A 16780-nucleotide genomic window follows, 5' to 3' on the forward strand; every position below is an offset into this window, starting at 1 on the left:
CCCGGCCTGGCCCGGCCCCGGCGGCGGGAAGGCGCCGCGGTTGCCGTGACGACGCCCCGCTGCCCCCTTCGGTTGCTATGGCAGCGGGCGAGCCAATCGGCGGGCGCCGCCGCGGGTCGGCGGGGGGAAGGCGCGGGGGAAGGCTTTGCCGGTGGCGCCGCCGGAAGTGCCGTCGGGGGCGGGGCCGGGCCCGGAAGCGCGGCCGGCGCGGCGGGAGGGTCAGGGCACCTCGGCGGGGCGGCGGGAGAGCGGACGAGACGGCGGCTGGGGCCTGCCGGGGCCGCTGAGGTTTCTGGGTCCGGGTGCGGCGGGGCGCGGGCGGTTTCTGCCCGGCCGGAGCGCAGAGCGGGGACACCCCCGCCCCTTCCTTCCTGCCGCCCCTCCCCCGCGGCGGCAGGCCCTGCACGGGAAGATGGCGGCGGCGGCCGGAGGCGGCAGCAGCAGCAGCAGCAACGGCGGCGGCGCGGGGGCGGCGGGCCGGCCCGGGCTGTGAGACCCGCGGCGGGACGAGGCGGCGAGCGGCGGAGGATGAGCCTGCTGTGTGCGCAGTATCTCCGGTGAGGGCCGGCCGGGAAGCGGCGGGGGGGTGTGAGGGGGGGAGTCGCCGCCTGCCCTGAGGCGAGGCTGCGGCCAACGGCCCCGGAGGCGGCGGGGAGCAAGGAGGGACGGCGTCCCCTTAGGCGTGGGGAGTCCCCGCAGCGGCAGCGAGGAGCTCGGGGCTGCGAGGGGGATGTGACCGGGGCGGGTGTCGGGGGCCCGGCCGCCACGTTACCGAGCCCCGCAGCGCTGGCGGGGAGCGAGGGCTGAGGCGGGATGGAGCCGCGTCCCCGCAGGCGGGCGGCTCCGGCGGCCGCTTGGCTGAGGGCGGCCCGGCGCGGCGAGGGCTCCTCAGCAAGGTCATGCCGTGCCTTGGGGCCGCGGGGAGGGCAGAGGGGCGCACCGGCTTCCCCGCCGGCATTCTCCAGCCCCTCTCGAGTAGGTGCCGTGATAACCCTCCGCTGCGGAGCCGCTGCCAAGTTTGACCCCGGCGGTGAAGCGAAAACCGGGCTCGCAGCCCCGTGAGGTGCTCTGGGAGGACGGGAGTAGCGGGAGCTGGGTCTCAGCCCTCGCCAGGCAGCCCGCGGCCTGCTGAAACCCCTCTGCCGCGGCTTGTGCAGTTGGTGGGTTTTGGGGACGGTCAGCTGAGCGTTTGGGAGAGAAGGGAGTCTGCCGGGGTTGTGCTTCTTTGAAACGCTCCACTGAACGGAAACGCTCCCAAGCCCCTGAAGTCGAGAGCACTAGATGCTGCACGCTGATATGAGCAGAACTTTGATAGGCTCTTGGGTGAACTTATCTTTTGGATATGAAATGCTCTTTCTCTCCTCGTTTTGTAAAGCAGCGTTGCGAGATACAAACGGCTTTTCAGCAGCTGTAAAATGCTAAATAGAGCGTTGGCCATGACATGTTGCCCCCCCTCCCAGTCCTTCCAGAGAACTTCATGTAGATAAGCCAAAAGGGCAAGTGCTCTCTTTCTGAAGAGTTCAGGGCTTGGGAAGGATTTCGAAGGAGTGAATTCAAGGAAGCTTTTACATTTCCAAAACACTTTCTATCCAGGGTTCTGAAACACTTCAGCTGTCTCCCCTTACTGATTCTCCAAATCATCCTCTTCCTCCTCATCTTGTCTTCTGTCTCTGTCTGCCTCCCTCTGGTAGTCCAGATCCTGTCTCAAGGTTAACCTTTCAAAAAAGAGAGGAAAAAAAGAAGTCATCCTTTTATCTAATAGTAAGTTTATGAGCCTTTTTCTCTTCCAGCCTGCTCACCTATGCTATCTTAGAAACTTCTTTGCCCTTTTTTCCTGTTACATTATGGAAAAAGCTCTTAAATGGCTTATTACTAGCTCTTCTCTACCAGTAAAATACTTGGTTTTGTATAGTAGTATATGTCTTAACAGTATTGTAACCTCTTGCTCCCCTCTCCCTCCCCGTAACTGTGGGTCTTCAGCTGCCTTGCATCGTTAAAAGGCTTAAGTCACACTTGTCCTGCCCCAGTCACTTTCCTGCACCACTGGACTCTTACTGTTCTGTGTTCTGCTGCACCAAGCTGGAGACCCTCCTTACCTGCAAGCATGTGGGCAGTAATCACCTATTTCTCCCAGCTTTGTTCCTCCAACACTCATCCTGGGCCTTTATCACTTTTTTCTGACTGCTTTGTTCGTGTTGTGCCTAATACAATGGGACTGAAGCATCTGGGCACTAATGTAGTACAAGTAATGAGTCCTGTCTGTTACCAACAACCTTATCTCCTAAAAAAAAACAACCCACACCAGAACAATCCCCCTCCCAAACTTTTCACACTTCGTAGTTGTCAATCTTCACCTTCTGTCTCTAAAAAACATTTGTGTTTGTTCCTCTGTGTAGAAGGTAAGCTCAGGGACAGTTGCCTTAAAAGCTGTGAAATGCTTTTTACATCCACAGAGTGTATTTTTAAATTTTGATTTGCGTAGGGCAGAAATTGAGCTGCGGATTACTGCAGCCCAAGCTCATAAAGAAAACTGGGAATAGAGCCTCAAAGTCTCAGAGCCAGTTCTGTTAGCCCTTAAGGAGGGGGGCATCCTCTTTCTTACTTTAACGCTATAAGCTCAATCTGAGTGTAATGATGAAGGAATAAATAGACAAAAGTGTAATAATATGAAAGGGCAACTTAACAAAACCTTGTGCCAAATGAAGATGTGGAGCAATTAGTCCCTGTTAGTTTTCATCATCTTAAAACTAAGGAGGGACAGAAAAGTTTTTGTGATAAATCCTTCTCTGTGTATTTGAAGTTTAGGCAGAAGAGAGCTGAATTTCTAAGGTGACCATGTAATGGTTGAATAACTAGTGAAATAATGACTCTGCAAGAATTGAGACGCTGAAAAAATGAGCAGGGAAGAAAGGACTTCTAGCCGGACTGCCTTAACTCCTCCACTACCAGTCTCTCACTTTCTGTATGAATGTATGTGAATCAACTGTTTTACAACGCAGTCCTTAAAAGATTGTGCCCCTGCAATCAAAATGCAAGAACTGAGAAACACCTGAGACTCCTACAGAGGTCCTCCAGAATGAACAAAGAAGGTCAGACTTCACGTGCCAAGTCTTTTAAAAGTTGCAGGAGAGTCCTTTTTTAAGTCATCTTTGTATGTTGTAAGAAAGCATTCAGATTTTTGCTTTCCTAGTCTTATTATCCTTTTCAAGGTCACCTTTCAGGAGTACTGGGGTGTATTCTGCCCCATCTAGTTTCTTAGATGCTTCTCTCGGGTCATTGTTTGAGTCACTTCTCAAAGCCATGTATTACATCTGGTCAGGTGAGTAGACCTTTCAGAAGGTTCTTTCAAAGAGCTCTTAGGAAAAAGAGGCATGGTTCACGCCTCTGTCTTCAGGTGAATGTGTTCATTTCATCTGGTTAAAAACTTGTACCCTTACCATTTGTGCTGCTTTGGGAATCTACAAGTACTCCCCACAAATCAAATTAATCTTGTGGGACAGTCATCTTACGGTAAACATTTCATGCATCCTACTAGGTACAGAAGAAGTCACTTTTAAGCAAAAGATCACTACCGATAGGATTTCTAACATAATAGCACAGAAAACTTCTGAGTACATCCTTCTCATAAGACCGTATCAAGCTTTAATCCACACTTGTTCACTTTAAGGAAATGATCTTCATTGCCAGTTTTATATGTTAATATTTAAACGTAGTTAACTTGGATTCAAAAGTTTAGCAGTTTGACTGAGATATGACTGTCTCAATTGCATTTCACAAAGAGGTGAACTCAAGTTACTAGTTAAATGTGGCATTACCCTGGTAAATTGTGGCTTTTAGCATTCTGTAAACATAGAATAAAAAGCGCTTGAATTACAGGCTTGGACACCACTTAGAAATTCTAGTGCTGACAAACCAGTAGGTTGTTTCCTGTAGTCTTATGATGAGGCTATAACCAACTTCATTAAAGGTTTGACTGCTTTAATAATTTAAATTGTGGCTCTCTTTTCAAAGACTCATCAGTAGCTCCATTAACTTCTGCATCTGCCGTGTCTCTTCATGGTTGCTCCTTTGCTGTCTGCCAGTCCATGACGCACCTCTTGCAGTGTTTCTTCACTGTTAATGGAGGAGGGTAGAGCAGAGGTAATTAAGTGCTGCAGTCTGTGTGTGAGCATGTTCTGGTACCGATTCCTGATTGGGATGATGTAGAGTTTGTCAGTGCTGGAAAGGCACAAACCAGAATACTGTTTGAAACCTGGGGTGAATCTCAACAGGACAGGCAAAGTTATTTCATTATCTTGGGCTTATATGGAGGAAAAAGTTAGTAAATATAGCTCCAGTGTTAATAGAGAATCTTGTAATGTGTGCCTGCAGCGTGCTGCTTGGAGTTCATAGGATCACAAGGTAACTTGGGCCGGAGGTGACCTCAGGAGATCCCTGCCCAGCCTCCTGCTCGAAGCAGCTCTGGGGTCAGACCACGTTGCTCAGGTCTTGATCCACTCCGGTCTTGAAAACCTCCAAGGATGGAGACAGCTCAGCCTTTTGGGGCAGCCTGTGCTACTCCTTGACTGTGCTTGTGGTGGAAAAGATTTTCTTTACATCAAGTCTGAACCTCTCATATTTTAACTTATGCCCATTGGCTCTCATCCTCCCACCACATGGCATTGCGGAGAGCCTGCCTGCATTTTCTCAATGCCCTCCCCGCAGGCGTGCAGCTGCTGTGGGTGCCCCAAAGCCTTCCCTGCCCCAGGCTGACCAAGATCCGAACGCAAGTGCTTCAGCCACAGCCACCCTGGGGGCCTCTGCTGACCTCGCTTCAGTTGATCCACATCTTTCTTGATTTGTCTTGATACCTGAACAGGACCAGTCAGTTTCGGGAAGTATTCCCTCCAGCTTTTTTATGTTCTGAAAGGATTAATGCTACTTTCATACATTGTTCACTCATGAATTTTAAACAGGGGAGGAGTAGTGGAGAGATCAAATACTGTGTTGGCCTTTCAGGAGGCACCTCTTAGCACAGTGTTTTCTTTGGGGGAATATAAAGGGGAAAGCGTTCCTTCTTCTTTTCTCTCTCTTTTTTTTTTTTTTTTTTTTCCCCCTCCATACAAGGTGTTTTTGGCATTTGATAACTAGAATTGTTGCCAGTATTTAGTATGAGCAACACTTCTTATCCCTCTGCAAGGGTGAGGGTAATGGTTTAAAAAGGCAAATAAGATTGATGATGATTGCTACTTACTACTGATCAACAAGCTTTTTGTGGTGACCTAGGAAGTGAAAAGAATTACAATTTAAAAAGCATTAAGCAGTTCCCCTCTGAGCTTTCTGCTGAAGGAAATTCATCTTGCTGAGAGCCCTAGGACACACACCATGCCCCGCAGGTCTCTGGCAGATTCTCTCCAGCCCCAGCCATTACAGCATGGTATCTGGGTCAGCTAGGCAGTGGTAGACAGCAGCTATTACTTGCTCCCTTCCTGCTGTCATGGAGAGTTGGATTATTGAGCATCTTCCTGCCACCCAGGGACAACTTGTGCTAACGTCACAGGTTGGCTGGGTGTGCTGTCATAGCTCTGATATAGGCTTTTTTCAAGCCTAGGTTCCAAAGGAAACGAGGCTTATGTGAATGTACTGCCTATCACTTTTTGCTCCCCTTTCTCAGATGGCTTTGACAGATTTTAACCATCTTCTACAGAGGGACAGAATTTTCAAAGTTGATTGTTGCCATTAACTTTATGAAAGTTAGCTGGTTAGAAGAGCGATCCAAATGAAGCGTGCCAGTTGAGAGAGAAGCAGGTAGAGCTCAGCTGGTGTAAATTAGCTCATGCAGAGCTTCATGTCAGCCGTGGTACATGTGCTTCTCTGTGCATGGAGTTTGAGTTTGCTCCTCGGTATGGAGTTTGAGTGCAGTTGGCGCAGTATGTTAAAAGAGTGGATAGATACACATCCTTATTAGTGAGGATTTGAACGCGTGTACAGTTTAGCAGGTGGTGGGAACGTTTTCCTGCTGGAGGGACTGGCAGGAAGGTGACTATGTATGAATGTGCCGGAGGGAAGAGGGCTGCAGTAATCTGAGAACTTGACCCTTCTTGTTTAGTACTTGGCAAAAGCTTGGCCATATAGACAATGGGTGTGTTTTAAACTTGAACTGTGCCCAATAGACCTGTCCCGCTCTTCCTTTCACCCTTTCCTGCTCAGCCCTGATTTGATGGTGTAAGTTTATGGCCAGGTCTTCAGTGAACTGGACGGGAGAACTATGCTAGGTTAAAGCTGCTTTTGTTTTGTTTTTTACCCACGGAGTTTAGCCTGAGTTGGTTTCCTGACCCCATTTGTCATGTTACCACACGCATGTGCTGACAAAAGGGGTGAGGTTGTGTGTGATGGGAATGAGGCACTAATAGTAAGGGCAGGGTGGGACCGCTTCTTGTAGTGATAGCCCTCATTATCATTAAAGTGCTCACTGACCCATAACACTGGTAAATAATGCCCCATTTCCTAGAATATAGGAACCCCTGAATGCCCTGGCATAGCGGATATCACTGTCACAATTAGTACCCCTGTTATCAGTCTGGGCTGAGACTCTCCTTTTTTTTTTTTTTTTTTTTTTTCCCTGCAGAACAGAGTTTATTGTGGATGCTGTTACCGTGCTTTCTTTGTGCTGTGCTTTGAGGTTACTTGCAAAACAGTGTTCCAGTGACCTAGAAGTGCAGGTTAGTGTAAGTAAAGTTACAGCTGTGTTTATTTAATTTTGATGGCAGGGACGATTCTTGTAGCCATTAGTTCTTGTTCTAACCTGCATATTTGTATGTAGTTTGGTCTTTATTGAAAAGGAGAAGGTTCTGTTGTGGCAGTGAAACCAGGCGATGCTTATCTGAAGTTTTGATGGAGCACTTAATCTGCACCAAAGCATTTTGAGAAGGCTGAATATAGAGGTTTGGAGGTATTTTACTGAGTTTATTTCATTTCAGTGCATGGTAGGAAGATACATTTGCTTGGTGAATGCTTAGCTATTTTATTTAAGTACTCAATATAAAGTATACTGTGATGTTCAAGCTACTTGTAACATCTGTTTTTTCTGTCCTAAGAGTGCATCTTCTATATAGCAGTTTCGTAACGAGTACGCCTAGCTTGCTCCAGTGAGATGTTCTTGCCTCTAAATAAGCTGATCTGGACACTGAATTGTATCACTAACTTTTACCTCAAGCAACTTAAAAGCTATAAATCAATCTGTGTGGAATGCGAAGCTGCCCATGCTTTTCATTGTGCCACATTGGCTATTGCACGCGTTTTCGGCTGTCTTGGTGCTTCCCACTTAAGAAAAGGCTGGCTGCAGCCATTGCTCAGGATCGCTTGGGTTGATGGGAGAAGGCAGTGACTTGATGGATAGATGCCTTGGCATCTTCCCTGCCCTGCTTAGCCAGCAAAAATCAGTAGGGAAGAGGAGCAATTGGAGATGCAGTGCATGGTGGCTAGGGAAGGAGGAGAGGACAGTTTGCTGTAGTGTCGTATCTGATTTTGTTGGATGAGGAGCTCCTGGCGGTTATAGAGTCTTAAGTGTCCTTCATCACTGCCATTCTTCATGTTGCGATCTTCACAGCAGCAGAGATTCACTAATAGGAGCAGACTCCTTGGAGTAGGAATGGTGGAAGAGCAGTTAAGTAATGCAGCTATGATGTATAAGGGGTATATGTGGGAGGACATTAGTTATTGCTTTTGTTACTGTGAACTTGAGGCTTGTCCTCATCTCACTTGAAAACTGCAGGGCTACTGTCAAGTGGGGGGGAATAAAACCACAGATTTTGTTTCCTTAAAATCATTAGCAGAATTGCATGCTTTGGTCCTGTACTTCTTAAACTTTTTAATGTGTTACTAGGGAGGTCATAGATTTCAGTGGTTGGTAAAATGTAAGTTTTTTCTGTGCTCAGGGAGGGGTATAGCATCTTACTGCAGTGAAAAGAACAGAGGGCTAACTTAATGTTTATTGTGGAGTGACATGAGGAATCACGGAGCTGACTTGTGGGCTGTAGTTTCTCACTATTTCATCCAGGAGGGAGGGCGGGTGGTTTTTTTGAGCACTCGTGTTGTTGCATGCAGTATCTTGTTGAATGTAGCTTTACAGCCGTACTGGTTTCATCACCAGCTTCCACTTGTGCAGTCGTGCTCCAAGTCCTGCCTTTAGGCCACATTTCTAGACCTGTCTGGCCACTGCTTTTCTTTCCATTTGAATTTAGGAACTTCTGGTTGTAAGCTTGGGGACTTCCTAGACAACCAAATGAGGGGGAAGTGGCTGAAGCAGTGTGTTGATACTGTGTATTTCAATTCCTCTGAATTAAATCAGCAGCTACCCTTTGAGATCAATGTAATGCTGTGAGTTGGGGTGGAATAAGAACTTTTTGAGTAACGAGGCCTGCTTTCTCTTCTTTCTGTATTCCAGTAGGACTTTTCTCGGATTATTCACACTGGCTTCTGCACTCAAGGGATTATCATAAGGAACCAGAAGGCTGAGGAGTCTCTTGGGATTGTTACACAGCCGTGGGCGACAGACTGAATTTCACTGATGGGACTCAAATCAGAGATACCCTTGAGGTACTTAGGAGTCCTGCTAGAGTTAATTTTCTCTTCCATCTTTAGGGAAAAGAAATGTCATTTTTCCGAAAGTACTTATGATGTCTCTAACACATCAGCAGTCTATTTCTCATTTTAATTTCATTGTCTGTGGTGTTGCAAGTATCCTCTAGTGCTCAGCTCCATTGAACTCAGCTCTGCTTCATCTAATATTGGTATGTGTAAGCTGATTTTTATTTTATTTCCTCCCCCTTGTGCTCTGAAGCATTTTCTGTTTTGAGTCTGCGGGCCACCCTTGTCATATGGCTGAATTATTTCAGAGAGCTGCTCTCTAGGAAGTGAGAAATTAATTCTGAATATTTTTCTAGTGAAACCTTTAAGATTGATTCTGCCAAATGAACTTGGGGAAAATTTCTTTAATTACTTTAGGCAGAGATTAGACTTCTTGTTTGGATGCAGTAAAACAGACCTTTTGGGCGTCAAGGGTCTCTATTCAAGACTTACTTTGGTGTTTCTTGGTGCCTTGATTTAATGAGGCCTTGGTAGTTGTTCCTGTTTGATCAGGCTACAGCAAAGGGCAGTTTGTTTGGAACCAGCTTGTTCTAGACCCCCCTGGACTCCCCAGTGGTCTCTGCTATGTTATTTATCGCAGTTTGACTTCCCTACAGGTATTGTCAGGAATAAAAAGAAATTAATTTTTGATAATCCATTGGGAAGACCAATATTTCCCTTTCGTTTTATGACAATCTTATAAATTCTGCTACTGTGTTTTCTGTTGCAGTGAAAGTCTCTTGGTATTTGCTTTGCTGTGTCTGTCTTGGTCTCACCGTGATTTGAAGAGAGCACGTGGATATTGCTATGTGTCAAACAGCTGCGACTGTGTGATAATCTTTTTTTAAACCAGGGTTTCCTGTAGCCAGCAAGGAACCTTTGATAGACTCCAGCTTCAGTTCCTTCTGCAGTCAGAGCTGGTTTTTTGAGCATTCATACTCTTAATCTGAGGTACCCTTGAGCCATTAAGAGGAGGCTCTAGGGTAGTTTTACCAGACTAGCTTAATAATAACTAAAACCAGAATTGCTAATCATCTGCACCTAGGAAGCAGGGGAGAAAGAAGGATGGGACAAGGCTTTTGTCTGTTGCATAGATGCTAGTTGTCTTTATTGAAGTAGTGTAAGTACTTGTTGAAGACAAGGCCAGGACAAAACTTCTGAGCGTGGAGGCTTGATCTAGCCAGCTATTCCCTGGAAAAAGCCAATCTACTGGTGGGTCTGGGTTTTGTGAATGGCAATAAGAATAGTGGCCAAAGGATTTAAGTCACATTTTTTAGTATTAAAGAAAAATGTAAACCCACCAAGAGTGTATAAAAACATGAAAACTGTAGCAGCTCTTAGAGCTTCAACATCCAGCAGTTGCTAGTAAAATAGAAGAAATGTTATTTCAATATGAAGAAAAAGATGAGATTCAAGGAAGGCTACTTTTCTGTATGGATTAATGATAGTAAATTAAATGATTAAAAGACGGAGAGTAAACTTGCAATAAATCTAGAAGGTGTTACAGTTTGTCTTAATACCATCAATATGCACAAAGTTGAAAGTATATGTGAAATCTTTCACTTGAAAAGAAGTGATAAACTGCCTAAAATGCATCGTCGACATTTATTTGAATGAATATCTTAATAAGGCCTTAATGCAGGAGCATGTTGCATAGATTATGCTAGGGCATGAACTTCTGGCAATTTCTTCACCCAGTTTGAACATACCCATACTACTTAATTTTAGAAATCATTTTGTTTTGAGGTAAACTGTAGGAGTTACAGGGCTGGAGGCAAAGACAGTTGTAGGGGATTGTGGCTCGCCAGGTGTGCAGTCCAGCTTCAGGAGAAGTACTCACCTTCTCCTGGTTTTGATATCAAAGACTAAAATAATCTCTAAAACTTGAATGTATCCAGAAAGATATTTCCAGTATCTTTCTAATGAAGATATCAAATGCTTGCTGATGCGGCTTTACAACTACAGGCTATTTTGGTAACTTCCATCATAGATGGCTAGGTGGAAGTGAATACTAAAAAAAGTGATGTGTCTACTTGTAACATTACATTATGTAGTCAGAATTTTGGGATGCTCTTTAAAATCAGATAAAATTCTGTACACCTTGCATTGAAGATGGTTATAAAAATGTATTTTCTATCGTGTATAACTGATCCTATTAATTCCTGAAATAATTCTTTGAGAACTACAAAATCAGAAACTACTATGCTGGAGTGTTAAGTGACGGAGGCCAAGAGTGTCTCATCTTTAGGAATGACAGATCAGAAAGACATGAAGATCTTTGGGCCTCTGAGGACTCAGCTGCAGGAAATTTTATTTGTACAGTTGAAAATCCTGTTGAACATATGGACTTCAGATTTTGGGGTTAGAGCAGTGTGATTCGCATAGTTTCCATGTTTTATTGTCAAGTGCTGAAATACAGTGCCAAAATTATTTTATTTTAAAATGTTTTGGACATGCTGGTATACTATACACAACATTTGATGACGAGATTCAAGCTATTGTGGTTGCAAAGTGAAATGCCAGGGCTGAGTTGGCTTGTGTAACCCGAGTGATGCACAAGTGTTGAGTGAATAACCAGTAATTGCGGAGTCATGTGCTGAATCTTTCCCTGGTATCATCCCTCCTTGCTTAATTTGCAGCAAAGGTTCAGAAAATGTCTCCTAACAGAGTGAGAACAGTCCCTGCCCCTTTGCCACCTTGCAACGGTAGCAGCGGGTTGAGCAAGGCTGGTGATGTTTGCTGAGGGATTTGGCGAGAGGAAGGAGCCAGAGTGGGTGAACCCAAGGTATACTGTGATTCTTTAAGGCAAGATGTAGTGACACATGGAAATGGTTTAGCTGGGATAAGCTCTGGTGGCTGGGATAGGCTGCTTTGGAATATGGAGATGTCTGCCTCTGGAGGACTTCAAAAACAAGCAACGCAAATGTTTGTCAGGAATAACACCAGGATGAGGGAATAGGCTACGTAACCTTTTGAGGTCCTTTCTAGCCTTAAGATTTGGTCTTCAGGCTGGATGTGTTAGTCCATTGCTATGGAGCCTGTTCCTCAGCTGATGCAGAAGGTAAAATGAATGTAATGAACAAGTCTAGGCTGACTATTGAAAGGGAGACTGCACACTGGAAAACTACATTCAGATTTTTGTTTTCTATGGAGTTTACATTCAATAAAGATCTGCTAAACCCGAGAACTTTTCCATACTTTTCCATTATTCCTAAAGCAGATACTCATTTGTAGCTGGCTGAACATCATGTGAACTTCTTTAAGATAGAGACTTTTTTAGTTCTGCAGCTAAGGTATTTAGATTGAAATTGTAAATAAAATTATTTTTATAAAAATTTTTAATGCCCAAAAGAAGGATTAACCTTGGAAGTCACAAATTTGCTTGGATGTTTGCTCATAACCAATTAGTGAGTTTTTAAAATGGGAAAGGTGTGTTACTGGTTAACTGGCAGCACCTGAGAGCGCTCCGCAGGGCAATGGCTGTGGTGGAGGCAGCTTTGACCTGCTGCGAGCAGAGCTGTGGAGCTCAGCTAGATTCGGCCGAGTGAGCTGCACTGCTTCAGCCAGGCTGGTTTTCCTCAGGACCTGTTTGTGTTCATCAGGGCTCAAAAGCTTCAAGCTGCACCCTTCCAAGGTGGGGTTAGTTTTTGTAGTGGCATATCCGTGCTGCTTTGCTCCTGAGCTCACAAAATCTGCTAGGTCTGAGCTGGTTGCATTGGTCATAGGTTTCTCCTTCAGCTGAACACAGACCAAAGAGTAGCTTTACATACTGCAGCAGTACATATCTTTTGGTGGTGGACTCTTGGGTATTGTAGTGGACATACCATCAGGATGAGCCACTGCTGAACTGAGGAGAAGCAGGAGCAGAGGACTACAGGAGAGCCGTGCATTGATAAACCAGAAGTCAAATTTGAGGTTCAATAACAAACTCCTTCATGTAGCTCCATGCAGCTCAAATGGGTGTTCTTGGTACCTTATCATGTTTATGCTTTTGCTGAAATATGTAGTAAATAGCGTTGGTTGAGTGCTTTGAGGTGAGAATTTAATGATTGTGGGTTTTTTTTTATTATCAATTACTGTATTTGGTAGAGTTGCATCAAACCTGTGGTGGTGGAGGATTCTGCCCCTTGTCCTTTCTTATTTCTATACTTTTTTTGGGAAGGTAATTCTTCAGATATTCTCTAGGTGAAAAGTATGTTTCAGAACAGTGTTGACTGATAGAGAACGGGGAACAGCTAATGAGACTCCTGTAAACTATTGGCAATAATGTACTGAGTACCCATTTAATTATTGTAAATGGATGATATAATTCTCCCTGACAGGCGTTCAGCCTTCATGCCATTGCTGTGCTGTCAGAGTGTGGCTTTCATTTAGTTTCAAGATGGAGAAGTGAAAATAATTTCTAAGATGCAGCTTGCAATTAGGACCATACTTGGCTGTAATCTGAGTGTTGTTTGTCATACCTTGTCTAAACTGTGCAGTGTCCTTTCGCACTGAAAAGTTTCTTGATTATGAAAAGGTATTTTAAAACTTCTGGGTATGTCACACTTGAGCATAGATAGGTGCTTTGTGTGATCTTTACATAATTGTGAGTTTATAAAATGAGTGCTGTTGGACAAAAAACAGCTTCATACAATTGCTGAAGGACTGCAATGAATAATTTAAATATCAATAATTTTGCTTTAGGCCTTATGCTTTTGAAGGTTTTGTCTATCTGGCATAGATCTCAGTATTATTGCATGACGAACACATGTTCAGAATGCTGAACTCCACCATATCTATCGTAGTTAACTTACTACAAGCACAGGATGAGGGGTTACTCATACTTTATTTTTGCTATCTCTGACAGTGACATCTAATGTTTTTGCTCTTTCTCCATCTGCTGCTTAGCAAGGAAGACAGTATCTTGAATTCCCAATATCTGACTCCTCTTTAATGGTAATTACCTCCTGTGTCAATTTGAGTTGTTCTCAGCGTTACTGAGCATAAGGATCAGCATTGCCACTGGGGAAGGGATAATTTCAGAGTCTGGGATTGAGAGGAAAACATTGAAAATCAGCAAGATATCTCTGCTTTTTATCCAGAGCTAATAGAGGAAGGTAGAGGCAGCAGGAAATTGCTAGAGCTAAAAGTAAGGAGGTGGAGGGTTGCAAACATTGCCTTTTTCATGCAAAGTGGGGTGGACTTTCTGGGGGAAACATATGTCACCTTTGTAACTAGCTGCTACCTGCAGGCACTATGCTCTCCAGCTCCACAGGCAGGCGAGAGGGCAGGTTTTATCCCCTGTTGTAAGACGGTGGCACTGAACTGACTGTGTAATTACCAGCCTTTGATTGAATGCTATATGCTTGCCTGGAAGATCTCATACAGTGTCCAGGGAGGGTTGGCATCTGCTACCTGACCTTAGCTGATCTGGCTTCTGCAAGGCTGGCTTAAATAGCGTAACTTCCTGAAACTGATTTGATGATATTCATCTGAAGCTGATCTCGATGCTCACATTTCTGCATTTTCCATAATTCTGGACATGGTTTTCATAATGCAAAAGCTGTTAAAAGAGGTTAAATAATGTTCACTTATTTTAACATCTGTTGTCTGCAGTTTCCGTCCCTTAACACAAGTGAAGATTTTACCAAGTCAGGAACTGTAATATAACAAATGAGCACTACTTTACTGTATATTTGTCGCAACTGAAACCTGATATTGAGTGCATGCTAATCAGGGTGGATTTGAAAGAGCAAAAGATAGTAATATTACAAGGGCATAACTTGTTGGGGGTTCTTTTTTGGGTTTTTTTGTTGTCCAGAAAGTAATTCTTTTGTTTTTCCTTGTTCAGTCTCAAAACATTGTGGGGATTACCACAGAAAATAAGGTAGTTCAGCTGCAATCCTCTTGTATCTCACTTAGCACTGTAGTCATAAGTATAACCCTTCTGCGTGCTTACCAAAAGTTCCTCGTTGTGGGTAGTGAGTGAGCAGAGCTTTTAGGACTTTTCTCTCTGAGAACTGTCTCTTTCTAAAGGAGTGGCTGTCAGTGGTTGAAGGGATTGGAAGGCAGTCTTGAAGTTTTTGAGCCATCACACCTTTAGATTGCTTTAGATTTGAAAACTAGCTTGTCCAATGTGTACTATAAGGATTAAGGAGATACACAGATTATGTATTCCATCTTAAACCTTTTGCCTTTGACTTGTTCTCAGGTCAGCTGCAAAGCTGACATGTTGTCAGCCAGTGCAGTAAATGTGTTACTGTATGGATGCTGATAAGGAAACAGTATTCCATAAGTGTATTCATTTGTTGACTGTGTTTCCTATTAGAAAATGTAATTTCATAGAATCATAGAATGGTTGGAGTTGGAAGGGTCCTTAAAGATCATCTAGTTCCACGCACTGCACTGGGGCAGGGACACCTCCCACCAGACCAGGCTGCTCAAAGCCCCATCCAACCTGGCCTTGAACACCTCCTGGGATGAGGCATCCACAGCTTCTGTGGGCAGCCTGGGCCAGTGTCTTGCCACCCTCATAGTGAAAAATCTTCTTCCTAATATCTAATCTAAATCTGCCCTCTTTTATTTTAAAACCATTACCCTTCATCCTATCACTACACTTCCCATCTTTCCTGTAGGCCCCCTTTAGGGACTAGAAGGCCGCATAAGGTCTCCCTGGAGCCTTCTCTTCTCCAGGCTGAAGAACCCCAACTCTCTCAGCCTGTCCTCACAGCAGAGGGGCTCCAGCCCTCTGAGCATCTTTGTGGCTCTCCTCTGTGCCTGCTCCAACGGATCCGTGTCCTTCTGATGTTGAGGGCCCCAGAGCTGGATGCAGCACTCCAGGTGGTGTCTCACCAGAGCGGAGCAGAGGGGCAGAATCCCCTCCCTCGCCCTGCTGGCCATGCTTCTTTTGATGCAGCCCAGGATGTGGTTGGCTTTTTGGGCTGCCAGCGCACATTGCCAGCTCATGTTGAGCTTCTCGTCCACCAGCACCCCCAACTCCTTCTCCGCAGGGCTGCTCTCCATCCCTTCTCCACCCAACCTGGATTTGTGCCTGGGGTTGCCATGACCCAGGTGCAGGACCTTGCACTCAGCCTAGTTGAATTTCATGAGGTTCGCACAAGTCCACCTCTCCAGCCTGTCCAGGTCCCTCTGGATGGCATCCCTTCCCTCCAGCATGTCGACTGCGCCACACAGCTTGGTGTTGTCAGCAAACTTGCTGAGGGAGCACTAAATCCCACTGTCCATGTTGCTGACAAAGATGTTAAACAACACCAGTCCCAGTACCAACCCCTGAGGAACGCCACTGGTGACGGGGCGAGTGGACATTGATCCATTGTCTGCAGCCCTTTGAGTTTGACCATCCAGCCAGTTCCTTATCCACTGAGTGTCCATCCATCAAATCCATGTCTCTCCAATTTAGAGACAAGGATGTTGTGTGGGACAGTGTCTAATGCCTTACACAAGTGCAGGTAGATGATGTCAGTTGCTTTTCCCTTATCAACCAACAGTGTAACAACATTGTAGAAGGCCACCAAATTTGTCAGGCACAATTTGCCTTTAGTGAAACCATGTTGGCTGTCATCACTTCCTTATTTTCCACATGCCTTAGCGTAGTTTCCAGGATGATCTACTCCGTGATCTTTAAAGGTATTCCTTGGTATATGAAAAGATATCCATGTCTTGAAGTGACACACATATTAAGTATAGATTAGTTCTTTCCCGAGTGGGCCTTTTTATAGTTATTAAATTGTTTTTATTCCTTTGGTAATTTGCTCTTTATTTTTCTATACTGAAAACACTGTCAGGGTTACCTGCACAGCTATGTTGTCAGCTCCTGGAAGGTAAACAAAGTAAAGGTGACTGGAGTACTTGCACTTATCTTTCATGGGCGACATCCATATAGAGGTTAGTTTTCTCCCTTATGGCGCCAATAAAATTCCAGATAAGTAGTGGGTCAAGCTGGAAAGTTAAAGAACAGCATAGTCAGTATTTTAAAAACATCTTTACAACCCAACGACTATGGAAAAAGGTAGCTGAGCTTTCCTGAGCTAGTCTTAGTAATGTAAGTTTATTCCAAGCTATTTTTGTTTTAATTGAAAAATGCAGATTGTTGGGTATTTAGTTTGCCGGTTACTCTCCTGACTTAAATTTTAGAACAGACACAGTCATATTGCTAATCCTGAATGGCTGC

The 16780-nt window shown here is 44.9% G+C and overlaps 1 protein-coding gene across 6 annotated transcripts in view; it reads left to right on the forward strand.

Annotated features, from left to right (window-relative positions):
• The first annotated feature begins 183 nt into the window (after positions 1–183).
• Positions 184–16780, forward strand: part of SMG7 (SMG7 nonsense mediated mRNA decay factor) — a 54308-nt gene continuing 37711 nt past the window's right edge. For 4 of the 6 annotated variants that reach the window (XM_063343719.1, XM_063343725.1, XM_063343724.1 and 1 more), the window contains exon 1: positions 184–557. In XM_063343719.1, the coding sequence (XP_063199789.1) occupies positions 529–557 (29 nt within the window). In that variant the 5' untranslated portion in view covers positions 184–528. Of the gene's footprint in view, positions 558–8425; positions 8578–16780 lie in introns of all 6 variants that reach the window. The other 2 variants (XM_063343721.1, XM_063343722.1) reach the window with 2 other exon arrangements.

The sequence above is a fragment of the Chroicocephalus ridibundus genome, chromosome 8 (assembly GCF_963924245.1).
Source record: "Chroicocephalus ridibundus chromosome 8, bChrRid1.1, whole genome shotgun sequence".
Lineage (NCBI taxonomy): Eukaryota > Metazoa > Chordata > Aves > Charadriiformes > Laridae > Chroicocephalus > Chroicocephalus ridibundus.